The following is an 18,318-nucleotide window of genomic DNA, read 5'->3' as shown; positions in this document are numbered from 1 at the left end:
TTGTGGTACTTTGATCAATGTGAATGTAAAGGAATCCCTTAACCTGGAGTCCAAGAAGAATTGACTCAAACATTAGAAAAGAAAATTTTTTCTCGACCCAATCAGCTTAGTTTCTGAAATATCCTATTTGTCTCTTTCTCTTCAGTGTCCAATCCATTAGGAGTGAGTGATTTAATAAATTTAAGTAAATAAGAGTAAATAAGCTCTTAAGTAAAAGTCACCAGAAGGGTACAGTTAACTTAGTATATCCAATAAAGGGAATACTCTGTAGCTATCAAATGCCATGCAGTATGAACTAATATTCAATGATACACAAAAAATTTTACTGGAAAAAATGTAACAAAATGATATACAATCAACTTTCATTTTTTTTACTTATTTGTTTTACATATTTGCCTAGAAAAAAGATTAAGAGGATGGATGCTAAACTTTGTGATTTTCTGTATTTTTTAAACTTTTCTACAATGAGCATATTATCCTTTTGAAGTCAGAAAAAAACTGAAGTATGGAAATTCTCAAAATAAAATTAACATTTAATTCACACTGATCTTATAAAGTGCCACAGAGCTCCAGTTGTAAAACTATGCAACAAAACATATGGAAAATGACATTTAGGATATAAAATGGTCTAAAGTATAGGATTTCACATCATATAGATCATTCTACATAGAGGCATGCCCTCTAATGTTCTTATGACTTTGATAATCTAAGAACAGACAGTAAATATTTCTATGTAATGAATCTTAACCAAGGTTCAAATCAATTATGATTACAAGTACATTCAGGTTTCTTTATAAAAACTATTTATGGCTACAGTGGCACAAAGCTCTATAAAAACTATGATTTCATATATTCCAGTTTTGATATATAAAAATAATTTTTTACAGACATGTGCCAACTATAAATTCAAAAGAAGCTATTTAGATCAGTCACAGAAATTACAGAAAGCATAGCTCTCTACAATTCCTAAAATTAACCAGCTAGCATGCTGCATTTTAGCAACTTTGTGCTTCTGATGCAGTGTTTGTGAGACAAGGGCCTTTTTGAAAATAATTGCTTGCAATACTGACTAAAATAACTGCCCCCAAACAACAGAAAACTGGCTTTCAAATCAAGAACTACTTGAAACAAATTGCCCTAACCTATCAAGCTTTGAGGAACTCATAAGCCCTATATTTTCTCAGACATCACACCATATAAAATTATAGAGAAGAACATAAGCATGTGGTATTGTTCAAGAAAGTATTCAAATTAACACAGAATGTTAACAATCAGCAGATTGTTTTAAGCAGAGTTTTTTTTTTTTTTTTAAATCTCAGAGGTAAGTGATAAGAATAAATCTGCAATTTCAAAAAAATCAGAGATACAAATAAGGATCTAGAGATTCTCATGTTTCTGTGGATGCCTTGGGGGAAGAAACCTGAGGATATGTCTGAATTATGATGTCCCTACCCTACCAAGGAAGTTCAGTTTTAGAGAACTGACTGTTCAAAAATAAACTATGTCTGCTAACCTAATCCAGTTTTCCCAGAATTATCATATATTTCTGCCTATATGCCCTGGAGTCTTCAAGAATCATTTTAATTTCTATAAAACATGAATCTCACTAACCAGATATTCATCTCTTTATAATTGTACTTTTTACTGAGTAAAGTTTATGAAACCTTTTCAGCTGCTTTGCATCATAGCTAACAATATAATGTTATTTTGAGTGCCTAATAATATATACTTCATCACTCATATAAAACATTTGATCTTCAACATAGGACAGCAGTCAGGAAGTGCCAGCACAGTGTAGTTAAAATCTATAGTGTTCTAACTAAAACTGAAGTGCTTTTAAATTGTTCATGACAAAACCTGACCTGTGTAAATTTATACTTCATGTAAATACCAAAAAGTTTTGCCATAAAAACACTAAAGTGTTTGATTATAAGGTGCTGCCAAAAACTCCACTGGAAACATTTTCACATTATTAAGATCACATTGCATGGTTTCAGCTTACGTGATTATTTTTATGGACCTGCATCCAGCAGAAAGCAAGCAATGAGAACCCCAGTAAATACCGAAGTCATCAATATTGAACATGTGAACATGGGAACAGCTTATTTATAATTCCCTAAAAGAAAAAGAAACAGACTACCTTTCTTCTTTATATATAAAGAAGAGCAGGAGGATGGGCGCTGAGCATGGGCAGCAGCCGCAGTCCGGGGGCCGCAAGGGCCGTGGTTCTGGCGATAAGAAGGTTCCACAGGTTCTATATTCTATATGTTAGAGCTATTTTTTTTTTTTAAAGGTCCATAAAGCCTATCATTGCATCTACTGGAGAGATGTTATTGAAGTCTGTTTTATTAGATTACTGATTTTTCTCTCTTAAAGGGCCCCTGGGAAATATTTGTGCCTGTTACCCTCAAGAATGGCTTCTGTTGGGCAAATGGTTGCTGATTTATAAACTGGGGCAGGCCTCCCTCAACTTTGTTATATGCATATTGCATTAGTATTGTTTTTGGCTTCTCTTTTTAACCTGGCCTATTATTTTCTTTTACCCTACTGCTCTTCTTACCTACCCTTAGTTTATATCATCTTGATGTTTTATGTTTGCTTTTAAAAAAATATGCTCCTTAAAAAACTTTAAATCTTTTATAGAACAAGGAGGGCAAAGTTAATGAGATTCAGGAAATCCTAATCTTTAGGTACAGAGCATTTAACACATTTCACCAGATATATTAGGAACAATATAATGAAAACCTGCTAAGTGATATTTTACTTCTAATTCCAAAAATGTTTCTGGAGTCCTTTTGGACTACTCTGTCCTTCTAATTCAATTATGTTTATAAACTTCAATAATCTTCCATGCCCAGTATATTTAAAACCAAACTCACTATTCTTAGTAGAAGTTACTTTGTCCTCTGATATGCTCAGGTACATAACCGTCTGCTGAGAAAATGTTAACTTAGAATATTACATCTGTTTACCTTCCCATCTGTCAGTATTACCTGACAAGACATTTAAAACAACTACCAAAAAAGTCCTTCAGGGAGCAGTTTTAAACATACTTAAAATAACTTAAAAAAAGAGTCCCAGCAAAGAAAAACCAAGTAGAATGTTTAGAAATGAAAATTATAACAACCTAAATTAAAAACTCACTGCAAGAGCTCAATGGCAAGAATGTAAACAACAGATGAAAGAATCTGTGGACCCAAAGACAGATCAATAGAATTTATCAAATCTGAACAACAATGAGAAAATAGGTTGAAAAAAATAGAAGAAATTAAAGTTCAAAGTTTACCAAATTTGACAAACCTATAGACTCAAGAAGCTAAACAAACACTAAACAGTATGAACCCAACAAATCTACAACCAGACGTGTCATAATCAAATTTCTGTAAACCAGAGGCAAAGAAAGAATCTTGAAAGAAGATTAAGAGAAACATGTTACCTACAGAGGAACAACAATTCAAATGGCAATGGATATTCTTCGGAAATCTTGGAGGCCAGAAAAAATTTGTGCATTTTCAAGTTTGAAAGGAAAGAACTGACAATCTACAATTCTATGTCCAGCAAAAATATCTTTCAGGAGTGGAGATGAAATAAAGACATTCTTAGATTTTATATAGAAGGTAGAAATAGCTATCCAGATAAAACTGAAATCTGAGCATATGTAGTTTCTAACCCATTTTTCAAATTCCCTTTTGTTCCTATCCTCTACTTCTAAGTATATGCATATTCTCAATAAAATAAAAACCCTCCTGAGAGAAGAGTACATCAGGGGCATGTGACATAAGCACATGCATATGTACACCCCATCTTGCCTCCCAACCAAGGTTGCCAGAACTCTGAAAACAGAATAATATGATATCGCTTCTTGGCCTTTTGGCTAAGATCAAGTGTAAAACAGAATAATATAATAGATTCAGGTTCCCTTTGCTATTGCCTACACCTAAGAGAATTGAACAGAATCTCCTCCATCCCCAGCCAAAACAGAAACACAAACAAAACCTAAAATAGTTCATCTCTACTCTCAAACTTCCACAGATAAACTTAGCCCAGCATAAGGATGAGTAAACATATATAAAGAAAAAGGAGAACAATTTCAGAATGCAGGGCACATGCCGTGCTTTAATACAAAGTTACTCCCAGGACAGGAAAACTTTTCTAAAATTTCTGACTAGTATTTTCACTGAGGCTCAAAGGAACACTGAATCTATGATACTGGGAACGGATGCAGAAAGGATAATCTGAGATGCGGAAGGACAAGACATAAAGGAAAGCACAACTACTAAATGGAACCATTAAAAACAATGAATATTGTAAAACAGTAACTGTTTGCAAATGATACAATTAGGATAAGTCTGAAAGTAATCATAGATGAAGAACAATGGAATATAAGACTGGAAAAGGCAATTGGTGTTTTCATGGATGACAAATTTACTGAGTTCTTCAAAGCTCCACAAAATGGCTTTTCAGTTGAAGACCAGATAGGTATTTGTTGTCTACACAGACTATTTTTCATGACAATAAACCTGAGAATTCTAATTCTGTCTTGTAAAAGGAAATTTTTACGTTCAAACCTCAATAAAATCATAACTGCTACTAGATCTGACAGTCCCTAGTGAATGACAAATCACATCTCACATTATAGAAGATTTTTAACAAGTGTGGTAGTTGGATTTAATTCAATAAGCAATAAAGAACCAATGAAAGTTTATGAGCAAGGAAATAATATGATCAGACCAGCATGACAGAGAATTGACAAATGAGATTAGTTTGGTTTTCCATATTACAGAAATAAAGACAAACTAACAAAACAAAATATTTTTTTAATACAGGAGAATTTCAAGATTATGTTTAATCGTATTAATTATTGAGAAACTTACCAAAAAATTTTACAAGTGGAATCATTAAAAAGCTAGTAAAAATTATAAAAGTGAAAATTCAGGAAAGCAAAAATTTAGAACTTCAAAAACAAAAGTTGAGTATATCTATATTCCTACATGCTCTGCAATGCTACATGCCTTGCTCTCTCTGCAGCCCAATCTCAAATGCAATGATAACAGCACTGTCTATTAATCTTTCAGAATGTGAGAGGATAGATAGTAGGACAAGGTGAAGAGGTTAGTAACCACACATTTTAGGTCTACAAAGAAATAGCATCACTGATAGTAGGGCTATATTTATACTGGAGGAGAATAAAGAGCAAATACAAGAGAGGAGGTTCAATTTATAGACCATTACTGAGGCCAAGCACACGATCCCTGCCCTTACAGAATTAATAAATATTGACAAAAGACACAGGGCAGGTCTAGGGAAGTTCAGAAATAAGCAAATGGCAATGAGGGGAGAGGATTTCACAAGCCTTTTGATAATGTATTATATATATCTAAGTAGATTTTAATTTTTAACTTTCTATAGCAATGAAGTGGAGACACTGCTAAAAGTTTCTTATGAGTGAGGATACACATATGCACTTAGCATAGTGACTGGCTGATAATTTGTATTCAGATGTTAACTCTCTTGTCTTTCCATAAATATTCCTTCATCAGCATCAATAACACAGCTAGATATAGTACAAGAGCAATCAAAATTTTGAGAGTGGTCCAGATTTCTAAGACCACACCAGATCCAAAACCACAGACTTTGTGGAGTAGTCTTATTTTATGAATGTAAATGGATGGTTTACAGGATTCAGGCAAGAAAAAAGTACTCACAAGGTTTGAACTGGGTTTTGAAGAATGGGTAAGGTTTGGACAAACATCAATTAATAAAGAATGACATTATGAAAAAGAAAAAAGGCACGAGGAAACTTACAAAATAGCAATGCTTATTTGAGAACATGTTATTTGAGCAATGTTACTTTAGAAAAAGCAAAAATAGTCTGGCTATAGTTTGTACTGGGAGGCAGTTGGGACATAAGGTTGAAATCCAGGCTGGATGTAGATTGTGAAGAGAATCCCCTATTTTACATAAGTAGTAGTTCTCAAAATGTTTTGGCTTTGGAACTTCTCTGCATTCTTAAAATTAATGAGGCCCCAAAGAGCTCTTATATTGGTTGGTTCTCTTTCTCTCTCTTAATTTCTTTTTTTTTCATTTTTTAAAAGATTTTAATCATTCATGAGAGACAGAAAAGGGGGGGGGGCAGAGGGAGAAGCAGGCTCCATGCAGGGAGCCTGATATGGGACTCGATCCTGGGTCTCCAGGATCACGCACTGGGCCGAAGACAGGCGCTAAACCGCTGAGCCACCCAGGGATCCCCCTCTCTCTCAATTTCTTATATTAGAAAGTGAAGCTGAAAAATTTTTATATCACAAAAATAGAAAGTATTCATTTCATTAGCTGTAAATGATGACACCATACATTATACAGACTCTGGAAAACTCCACTGTATACCATGAGAAAAAGAGAGTGGAGAAAGTAACATAATGTTACTATGAAAATTGGTTTTAACTTTGCTGATTCCCACAAAAATCTTAGGAAACAGGATATCCCTGTATCACATTTGAGAGTTGCCACCATAGAGTAATGAGAATAACTAAATCAGTGCAGGGTTTAAAATTAAAAAAAAAAAAAAAAACTGTAATGGTGTGAGAAAGACTAAAGCAGAAATATACAGGGGAAGAGCCCTTGATTTTGCACAACAGTGAGATGAGACTGCAAAAACAGAACTTATATTTGTAGAAAATTTCTTAATGCTAGACTCCCAAGCAATAAAAGAATAAACTGAGTTGATTTCTTCCCTAAACTTCATTGTATGCATCAGGATACAAAATTCATTTCTTTAGGTAGAGTATCATCATATGAATGGTCACAGATACTCCAGAATGGTTCAAATTTCAACAAATTTTATCTTTAATAAAGAAAATCTGTTAAAAGTCAAATTGAGTTATTCTATATGCTTTAAGACATTATGAAAGTAAAAGCACACATTAAAAAAATTATGTGTCCCGATATGTAGTTTTGAGATATAATCTCTGTAATTATATGTTCAGCTAACTCTGGGAGCTAGCCTTGGAATGTATCATAGATAACACAACTTCTATGAATACATGAACAAACTTTCAGAATCAAATGTGTCCATATATTTGGAATCTGTATGTAATACTGTACTATGTTCTACAAAGCTAAAAATCTTTCTTCTCTTTACTGTATAAACTTAAAAATTTTAAACATAATTCATTGTGTTAAGTGTACAAGTTACATAAAAAGAACCAAAATTTGTTAAATAGACTCCATTGACCCTTGAATGACATGTTTGAACTCTGCAGGTGCACTTATATGCATATTTATTTTGATAAAGATATTAAAGGTATTTTCTCTTCCTTATGATTTTTCCTAATAACATTATCTTTCCTCTAGCTTACTTAACTGTAAGAATACAATAGGTAATACATATAAACATATGTATTCATAGACTGTTTATGTTACTGGTAAGGCTCTGGTGAACAGTAGGCTAGTAGTAGTTAAGTTTCTAGAAAGTTAAAGGTTTTACATGGATTTCTGATGATGGTAGAGAGGGGGAAATCAGTTTCCCTAACCCCCTCAATGTCCAAGGGTCAACGGTATATATAAACACAATTGTTACCCCTGTTTTCAGGTGACAATTATCTAAATTCAAGTTTAAACTTGAATTTTTAAAATTTAAAATCAAACTTAAAATGTTTCATGGAAAAAGCTAGAGGATATCTGAACACTCAAATTTCACAAAGAATATTAGAAATTTAGAGAAAATCCTTTTAATTAAAAAGTCATTTTTAAGAAACTAAAATGTCTATATACAGATGATTAAAATAATGATGATAAAAGGTATTTTGCATATAACACATTGAATATAGTTTTGAGAAAAATTCATTTGGAATAATAAGATTCTATAAAGTTATAAGAAAAAAATGTAGGAGTTTTAGGTTGTTTGTTTATTTATTTCAGGCTCAAATTCTGTTTATTCTTCATGGGAATAACAATAGCAACAAAAAAAAAGGCATACCTAATAATAATTGTTTTCTTTTTTAATAATTCTTATAGTAAACAATAGTGTTTATTTTTTTAAAAAATTCAAGTTCATTAACATATGGTGTAGTATTGGTTTCAAGAGTAGAATTTAGTGATTTACCACTTCCATATAACATCCATTGTTCATCCCAGCAAGTGCTCTCCTTAATCCCATTCAGCCATTTACTCCATGTCCTCATCCATACCTTTCCTTGAGCAGACTTCAATTTGTTTTCTATAATTGAATCTCTCTTATGCTTTGCTACCCTCTCATTTCTTTTTTTTTTTTTTAAGATTTTATTTATTCATGAGAGATAGAGAGAGAGAGAGACAGAGACAGAGACAGAGACAGAGGCGCAAAGGCACAGGCAGAGGGAGAAACAGACTCCATTCAGGGAGCCCAATGTGGGACTCGATCCCGGGTCTTCAGGATCACACCCTGGGCTGAAGGCGGCGCTAAACCGCTGAGCCACCAGGGCTGCCCACCCTCTCTGTTTTTATTTTATTTTTCCTTCCCTTCCCCTATGTTCATCTATTTTGTTTCTTAAGTTCCACAGAGTGAAATTATATGATGACATTTGACTTTCTCTGACTTACTTCATTTAACCTAATACAATCTAGTTCCCTCTACATCATTGCAAATGGCAAGACTTCATTCTTTTTGATGGTAAGTAACATTCTGTTGTGTGTGTATATATATATATATGTATATATATATATATATGTAAATACACCACATCTTCTTTATCCATTCATCTGTTGATGGACATCTGGGGTGTTTCCATATTTTTGCTATTGTGGACACTGCTGCTTTCAACATTGGGGTACATGTGCCCCTTTTAATCACTATTTTTGTATTCTTTGGATAAATACTTAGTAGTGCAATTGCTAGGTTACAGGATAGATCTATTTTAACTTTTTGAGGAACCTCCATATTGTCTTCCAGAATAGCTGTACTAGTTTGCATTCCTACCAACAGTACAAGAGGGTTCCCCTTTCTCCACAACCTCGCCAACATCTATTGTTTCCTGAGTTGTTAATTTAGCCTTTCTGACGTGTGAAGTGGCATCTCTTTGTGGTTTTCATTTGTATTTACCTGGTGATGAGTGATGTTGAACATTTTTTCATGTGTCTGTTAGCCATTTGTATGGTCCTCTTTGGAGAAAGTCTATTCAGGTCTTCTGCCCATTTCTTGACTGTATTATTTATTTTTTCGGTGTTGAGTTTGATGAGTTCTTTATAGATTGTGGATACCAGCCCATTATCCGATATTTCATTTGCAAATATCCTCTCCCATTCTGTTGGCTGTTAGTTTTGTTGTTTCCTTTGCTATGCTGAAGCTTGATGAAGTCCTGATAGTTTATTTTTATTTTTGCTTTTGTCTCCCTTGCCTCCGGAGGTATGTCTAGTAAGAAGCTACTGTGACCAAGGTCAAAGAGTTTGCTGTCTGGTTTCTCCTCTAGGATTTTGCTGGTTTCCTGTCTTATATTTAAGTCTTTCATCCATTTGCATTTATTTTTGGGTATAGTATAAGAAATTGGTCCAGTTTTCCCAACACTATTTGTTGAAGAGACTTTTTTCCATTGGATATTCTTCCCTGCTTTGTCAAAGATTAGTTGACAATATAGTTGAGGGTCCATTTCTGAATTATCTATTCTGTTCCATTGATCTATCTGTTTTTGTGCCAGTACCATACTGTCTTGTTGATTACAGTTGTATAATACAGTCTGGGATTCTGATGCCTCCTGCTTTGGTTTCATTTCTCAATGTTACTTTGGTTATTTGGGATCTTTTCTGGTTTTACCAAATTTGAGGATTGTTTGTTCTAGTTCTATAAAAAATGCTGGCGTTATTTTGATCAGGACTTCCTTGAATTTGTAGATTGTTTTGGGTAGTATAGACATTTTAACAATATTTGTTCTTCCAATCCATGAGCACATAATGTTTTTCCATTTTTTTGTGTCTTCTTTAATTTCTTTCATTAGTGTTCCATAGTTTCAGCGTATAGATCATTTACATCTTTGGTTAGGTTTATTCCTACGTATCTTATGGGTTTTGGTGTGGATTACCTTTTAAAAGAGCAGTTCTATTTTTAAAATATGCTTTCTACCTTCACTGCTAGAAAAATAAAATTAGTGTTTATGAAATACTAATAAATTCAATAATAAAAATATTAGGATATTGGAATCTTCTTCCACTAATGGCAGATGAGCAAAGCTGTGGTATGAATCTCTGCAAATAATTTTAAAATACTGTATACAATTAATACAAATAACTTTTAAGAAACATGAAAGTATGAGAAAACAGGAAAAACAAAAAAGTAACGTCAAAACTATAAATGAAAGTGGTAAGGATTATCAGTTTGCAAATATTTGACCTAAGAGTATGACCCCACACCCATTGCTATTACTGCAAAAAAAGGGGTAGGAAAACCACAGCCCCACTGGCAAAAGGTGCCAGAAATCAGAGTTCAGAGCTAGGATTCAGAACTGAGAAAGCAGTTTGAAAATTAAAGTGAAAAATCCAGCAACATGGTAATCTTCTGAATGTTGAAGTGAAAACTAACACATAGGGGGAAATCCAATAGTCCCATGCTAAAAAGCAGGCTCACACCAGAATAAATAAAAGTCGACTCTGAAAAAGATAAAGCCACACAGAACCAAATCTGTGTTTGAGGCTTTTCCTAATGAGTGGATTTTCCAATCATGGACACACAGATCTAGTGGCTGAAAGCATGAACTAGAATAGCTTAAAACTGTCAGCTGATGGAGTTCAGGATAATGCTAACCCAAAGAATCATTATAAAACAACCCTACCACTAATAAAAGATACATATCCCTTCAAGGCAATGGGATAAAACATAAGTTGGAAATTACCATATTAATTTTAGCCAAAATAATTAATGAAGATTACACATATTAGTCTGGTTTTTAAAATCTAACCATATATCACAGTTAGGCAATATAAGCTAAAATTCACAATGACACAATAACAAAAGTATTAGTTTGTTTACTACTCAGTGTTGCCACTGATAAAATATTTAACAAAACAATGTATTTTTTATAATAAATTACATCAAAATTCGTTTACATTATCTCAAAATTAGGATTTACCAATTAAGAGACCTAAATTAACAGTAGGGGAAATACATTATACACTTAAAATTAATTTTGAAGCTAAAAATCAGAAGGAAAAGAAAGGCTAAGCTCCTAATGAGCCATTACCTGAATTTATAAATATATAGTAAAAATTCAAATAATGATTGTTCTACCATTGATCATTTCAGCAGTTAAAAATCTATTTATGCTAACAAAATAAGTAAATCTGAGATTCTGTTACAATGTAAAGGGGAAAAGAAAAAGTTCTACACATCTTAAACAAAACTATGCTGTAAGCTTTACTAAATTTTCCTTCTGCTACCTCTTTCTGAAACACAAAACTGTCAAACTATAGATTTTTTTAAAAACTGTCAGTGATTCTAAACATTGATATACTCCCCTTCATTATTCCATAAAATAAAAAGGATATTAAAAATAACCAGAGCAACATCCTGATCACTGACTTTTATCTAACTACAACTGAAACAAGGATCTGATCGTCACTAATCTTTAAACTCTAAAAGTATTTTTTTTTTCTTGGCTGCTGTTAAAAATGTTGTAATGAACATAGGATCTTTGATACCCTAATTTCATTTCTTTTAGATATATACCAGAAGTAGATTACTGGATCATATGGTAGTTCTATTTTTATTTTTTGAGGAACCTCCGTACTCTTTTCCAATGACTACACCAATTTACATTTCCAACAACAGTGTATAAAGGTTCACTTTTCTCTACATATTTGTCAGCATTTCTTATATCTTTTTGATAATAATCATTCTAAAAAGTGTGAGGTGACATCTCATAGTTTTGATTTGCATTTCTTTGATGATTAGTGATGCTGGACATCTTTGCATATACCTAATGTCCATTTGTATACCTCCTTTGGAAAATGTCTATTCATTTCCTCTGCCCATTTTTGTTTCTTTTTTTAGTTTCACTAAGAAATATCCACTGTATAAGTTTAAGGTGTAGAACATGATAATTTGATTTACGTATACTGTGAAATGATTATCACAGTAGGTTTAGTTAATTCATCATCTTACATAGATACAGAAAAAGAAAAAAAAATTCTCCTTGTGATGAGAACTCTTCAGATCTCCTCTTTTAAGAACTTTCCTATATATCATACAGCAGTGTTAGCCTTGGTTATCATGTACATATTTCTACTACTTATTTATCTCATAACTGGACGTTTATACCTTTTGACCAGTTTTTTCCAATTCCCCATCCCTCAACTCCTGACTTTAAACTTTAATAGTATTAATAACATATCAGGATTATTGTTTAAAATACATATTTAATAACCTGAAAGGCAACTGTAGGTGAGAAAAGAGGTTGGCAAGGATGCCAGGTTGATCAGTCAGGATACTCCCTCATTACCACTCCAGACCACTCTTGTGGCTGGATTGTCCCATTAATAATGGTTATCCATTATTGTAGTTTTTCAAGCATTATGAACATTACCTTACTTATATGTTCCATCCAATTAATGATAATCTAGTTGTAGCTGTAATGTAATTTTTGCCTATTCAGTCATTATATAAGATACCTGAAGGCAGGAATTGTATCTTAAATATCTTTGTTGTCATGCATTTCACCTAATATAGTGCTATATACAGCACGTGATTTAATAACTTTCTATATGATGAAATAAAGAACGACTAAAATCTTTTATTATATGTTAATCCTTATGGTATAGTTTAGAATACTAGTGGCATAATTTAAGGATCTCTATATTTTCCTGCTCTTAAAATTGAAGTCTGGTCTTATCTACATTCTCATTCTCTACTGTTTTTAAAGAACAACATTTGCTGTCAACGAACTTAAAATTTATACCAGGCATTTAATAATATTCAAGACATACCAGGAATCACATAAGTTAGAAGGGATAAAATAGGACTAAGCATTAGCAAAAATCTCTTTTGTAGAGGTAAGATGTGATTACAAATAAAAGAATTCCATTATGTTTATGTTTACCTAAAAAAAATGGTATTAAACAAAAAATATAAGTATACAACATACCTGAGTTCGTAAAATTTCATTTTTTGACAACTGCATATCCCCAGTCAATTCTTTCACAACGATGCCCAGGGGCTCTAGACGTTTGCTGAAGTAATTTGTCATTTCAGCTGCCAAGGCCTTCATTGGAGCAACATATACAATCTGTGCCAAAGAAACACTACCTTGATGAATGAGCAAAAACTACATTTGTTTCAAAGCGGTCAATATAAGTCACAATTTATTGTGAAATATAATTGTAGCTACTAGAAGTAAAAGGAATCTTAATAGTGATATCTGAAAAGTAGTTCTCTTTTCTTTGGTAAGTGTGCAGCTGCTTAAAGGATAATGGAATTTGTTTATACAGCCACATCACTTTGAACATTGGTTCTGTTTCAAAGCTAAATGTATTTTCATAGGGGTAATAGCATTTTCATAACACAAACAGGGACTGCCTTAAGAGTAACAGAGTAAATCAAGCAGCAATCTTTACCTGAGATCATAAATAATATCCTTAAAACTTTCCAGATTTCATGTAACATGTACAACTACAAACGATTTTAATTTTACAGTTTATAAAGGTTGTGGTCTGATTTGTTAATTTCCTACCTTAAATTCATTCTTTTTGATAACACCTTGTTGAAAATGTTGGCGTATTTCATGCAAAACTGTAAGCATTGCAATGTTGGTCTTTCCAGCCCCAGTAGGGGCACAAATCAGCATGTTCTCATTGGTGTTGTAGGCAGTCTCAAACACGATTGACTGGATTCTATTCAGTCTCTTCATTCCCTTAAAAGCCAGCTGCCCAATCTAAAGAAAGAAAGAAAGAAAGAAAGAAAGAAAGAAAGAAAGAAAGAAAGAAAGAAAGAAAGAAGAAAGAAAGAAGAAAGAAAGAAAGAAAGAAAGAAAGAAAGAAAGAAAGAAAGAAAGAAGAAAGAAAGACTATTATAAACAATGATAATGCGAAGGACCCATACAAAATAATAAATGCAAACATTTACTTCTTTTGATTTAAAAGCAAAACAAAATGACTGATTTGTTCAGTCTCTCTCAATATGTCCAATATTTAAACCAAAGTGTGTGTAGTTGAAAACTCACAACTACCTAATTCTAATGCATTTGGGAGTTGCATACTCACTAAATTTGAAAAATGCAATAGTGACACTATATATCTATATCTTTATATATAATCCAAAGTATAAAACAATGATAAATTAATCACATAAGGAAATAAAATGAAACACCGGTATCTTTTGAGTTCATATATTGACATTCTAGCTTAGTTAGACTGAAGATGACTAATAAGAGTCCAAGCAAGAAACTTCCTGGGTATATAAAGGAATAGGAAATTCTGTTTCAATATGTTATGGATTTAAAAATATCTTTTTTAAATAGCAGCCATAATAGTAGGAACAATAACTGCCGATTATATTTATTCAGAACTTACACTGTGATATATATATTTGTAAGCACTTTGATATATTTATTAATAATTCTCAAAACGGGTACCTGGGTGGCTTAGTTGGTTAAGAGTCTGCCTTTGGCTTAGGTCATGATCCTGGTGCTCTGGGATTGAGCCCACCAGGCTACATGCTCAGTGGGGGGATCTGCATCCACCTCTCCCTCTGCCCATTTCCCTACTCATGCAAGTGTGCTAAGTAAATAAAATCTTTAAAAACATTCTATGGTATAGATATTTTTTCTATATATATTTTTTTATTTATTAAAAGGATTTTATCTATTTTAAAAGAGAGAGAGAGAGAGAATGCACAAGTGGAAGCAGGGGGTGGGGTAGGCACAGTGAGAGGAAGAGAGAAGCAGACTCCTGGTTGAGTAGAGACCCTGAAAGCAGAGCTTGATCTCACAACCCTAAGACCATGAGCCAAATCAAGAGTTGGATGCTCAGCTGAGCCACCCAGGCAGCCCTTGGTACTTTTACTATGTCCTTTTAATAAAGATGAAAATGAAGACACAGAGCGGTTAAATAATTTTTCCTAAGATTTTTCATATGGAAAGTCTTTAGAAATGAAAGCTATAATGCCTTAGAGTAAACAAAACACTGGACAGGATTAATGGCAGAAAATTGGGATGGTTAAATTAATGTCAGAAAAAATAAATTTCAAAGCCAAGAGTATTACCAGGATTAAAAACAGTCATTTCATAATGACAATGAAAATAATTCATCAGTAGGGCATAACAGTCCTAAGTATTCATATATCTAATAACAGATCTTCAAAATGTATGGAGGAAAAACTAATAGACATGCAAATAATTTCAACATCCCTCCCAACACTTGATAGAACAAGTAGGCATGAAAATCAACAAGATTATAGCCGACCTGAATAGCACTATCAACCAATTTGACCTGATTGACATTTATCCATCTAACAATAGCAGAATACAAATTATCTTCAAGTGTTCGTAAAAAATTTTTAAAAATATACCATATTTTGGCCCATAAAACAAGTTTCAATAAATTGAAAAATAATTCATATAAAATATGTCATCTGATCACAAAGGAATGGAATTAAATATCCTTAACAGAAATAGCCTTAGGAAATATCCAAATATTCAAATTAAATAATACACTTCCTAAATAACCCATGGATTAAAAAGAAATCAATAGGAATTTAATAAGTATTCTTAACTGAAGGAAAAAGAAAGCTCAACATATGAGAATTTGTGGATGCTGCTAAAGCACTTAGTGAGGAAAAATAGCACTAACCACCTATATGAAAAAAGAAGGAAAGTTTCAAGGTTATAATTTCATTTTCCAAAATAAAAAAGGAAAAATTAAAACTAAAGTAAGCAGAAGAAACAGTAAGAATCATAGTGGATATCAATGAAATGGAAAACAGAAAAGCTCATTCTTTGAGAAGATCAACAAAAGTGATTATTCCCTAGCCAACTGAAGTCAAAAATTGCTTTCATTTAGAGATGACACGATTTTTTTTTTAATTTTATTTATTTATTCGTGAGAGATGCACAGAGACAGGCGGAAACACAGGCAGAGGGAGAAGCAGGCTCCCTGTGGGAAGCCCGATGCAGGACTCGATCCCATGATCCCAGTACTCTGGGATCACCTGGGATCACAACTTGAGGCAAAGGCAGACACTCAATCACTGAGCCACCCAGGTGCTCCAGAGATGACATGATTTCTATACAAAAAAATCTAACAGAATCTATCAAAAATTTCCCAACAGTAATATGTGATATAAGAAGGTTGCGATACAAATTCAAATTTTTAAAAAAATTATATTTCTATATATTAGCAAGGAAAAATCTGAAAGTAAATTAAAAATTAAATAAAAAACACATATATACTGAGAACTATATAATTATGCTAGAAGAAATGAAATGTAAGAAAACTCTATAAAAGATGTCAATTCTTCCCGTTGATCTATAAGTTTATTGCAATTCCAATCAACATCTGAAAAGGCTTTTTTTTTTTTTTTTTTTTAATTTTTTTTTGAAAAGGCTTTTTTATGAAAATTAACAAGTCAATTCTAAAATTCATATGGAAACACAAAGGACCTGGAAGAGACAAAACAATTGTGAAAAAGAACAACATAAAAGAGCTCAGACTAACTGATATCAAAGATTATTTAAAAACTGGAGGGGATCCCTGGGTGGCTCAGCGGTTTGGCACCTGCTTTCGGCCCAGGGCGTAATTCTGGAGTCCCAGGATCGAGAGTATCACGTTGGGCTCCTTGCTTGCTTCTCAGTCTGCCTGTGTCTCTACCCTCCCTCCCCCCTCGGAATGAATAGAATCTTAAAAAAAAAAAAAAAAAAACTGGAAAAATCAAACCAGTATTATATTAGCATAAAGATAGCATAAATAGATCAAAGAACAGAACAGAGAATTCACAAATAAACCTTCACATATACTGACAATAGATTTTTGACAAAGGCCCAAAGCCATTGCAGATGACAAAGCATAGCATTATTCAATAAATGATGTCGGAACAAATGGATATCTACAGGCAAAAAGAATAAATTTGAACACATACCTCTCACCATACAAAAATTAACTCAAAGCAGATCACTGACCTAAATGTAAAACTTAAAACTATAAAACTCGTAGTAAAAAAAATTAGAGAAAATATCTGTGGTCCTGAGTTAGGCCAAGATGTCTTAAATATACCATAACCTACAAATGAACAAATTGATGAACTAAATTTAATTCAACAAAATGAAAAAAACAATCTTTTGAAAAGACATTGTTAAGAAAATGAAAGAAGCCAGCATGGAAAAAAATCGCTGTGAAGTATATATACATCTGATAAAGGAATTATATCCCAGATACATAAAGGATTCTTTGAACACAACAGTAAGAAAACAATTCAATTTTTAAAATGGGCAAAAGATTTGAACAATCAATTCACCAAAAGAAATATGTGGATGGCAATAAACACACAAAAAGATGCTCAGCATCATTAGTCATTATGAAAATTAAAGTTAAAATCACAATGAGGTAACACTACACATCTATTAAAATGGCTAAGATTTTTTAAATTAATTAATTAATTAATTAATTAATTTATTAATTTATAATAGTCACATAGAGAGAGAGAGAGAGAGGCAGAGACACAGGCAGAGGGAGAAGCAGGCTCCATGCACCGGAAGCCTGATGTGGGATTCGATCCCGGGTCTCCAGGATCGTGCCCCGGGCCAAAGGCAGGCGCCACACCGCTGCGCCACCCAGGGATCCCGGCTAAGATTTTTAAAAGTGGCCACTTCAAGTGTTGGTAGGAGGATGTGAAGAAACTGGCCCTCATACCTATTACTGGTATGGATGTAAAATAGTATAATCACTTTGGAAAGCAACTTGGCAATTTTTTAAAAGTTAATTAAACATACAATTAACATATGATCTGGCCATATCACTTCCAGGCTTGAACCCAAAAGAAAGAAGTAGTATATGTACATACAAAAGCTTGTACACAAATGTTCATAGCAGCTTTATTTGTGATACCTTAAGAGCAGAAACAACTCAAATGTCCAAGAGACGAATGAATAAAATGTGGCATATTCATAAAATGAATATTATTACTCAGCAATAAATTATTGAGATGCAACAACATAAATGAATCTCAAAATGATTGTTGAATAAAAGAAGCCAGACAAAAAAAGAATATATACTGCATAGTTAACATTTATATACAAATCTGGAAAATACAAACTAACCTATAGTGACAGAAAGCAGCTTAGTTGACGCTTGGGAGCAGGGGGATAAGTG

General features: G+C 32.9%; 1 protein-coding gene across 3 annotated transcripts in view; it reads right to left on the bottom strand.

Moving 5' to 3' along the window:
* ASCC3 (activating signal cointegrator 1 complex subunit 3) overlaps positions 1-18,318 on the bottom strand; it is a 347,397-nt gene that overhangs the window by 233,920 nt on the left and 95,159 nt on the right. For all 3 annotated transcript variants that reach the window (XM_041745387.1, XM_041745404.1, XM_041745396.1), the window contains exons 9-10: positions 13,689-13,889; positions 13,104-13,244 (exon numbers count right to left, since the gene is read on the bottom strand). In XM_041745387.1, coding sequence (XP_041601321.1) covers positions 13,104-13,244; positions 13,689-13,889 — 342 coding nt within the window. The remainder of the gene's footprint in view (positions 1-13,103; positions 13,245-13,688; positions 13,890-18,318) is intronic.

This window comes from Vulpes lagopus, chromosome 1 (assembly GCF_018345385.1).
Source record: "Vulpes lagopus strain Blue_001 chromosome 1, ASM1834538v1, whole genome shotgun sequence".
NCBI classification, from domain to species: Eukaryota; Metazoa; Chordata; class Mammalia; order Carnivora; family Canidae; genus Vulpes; species Vulpes lagopus.
The sequence above is the reverse complement of the archived record's forward strand: the minus strand, read 5'-3'. Positions and strand labels throughout refer to the sequence as shown.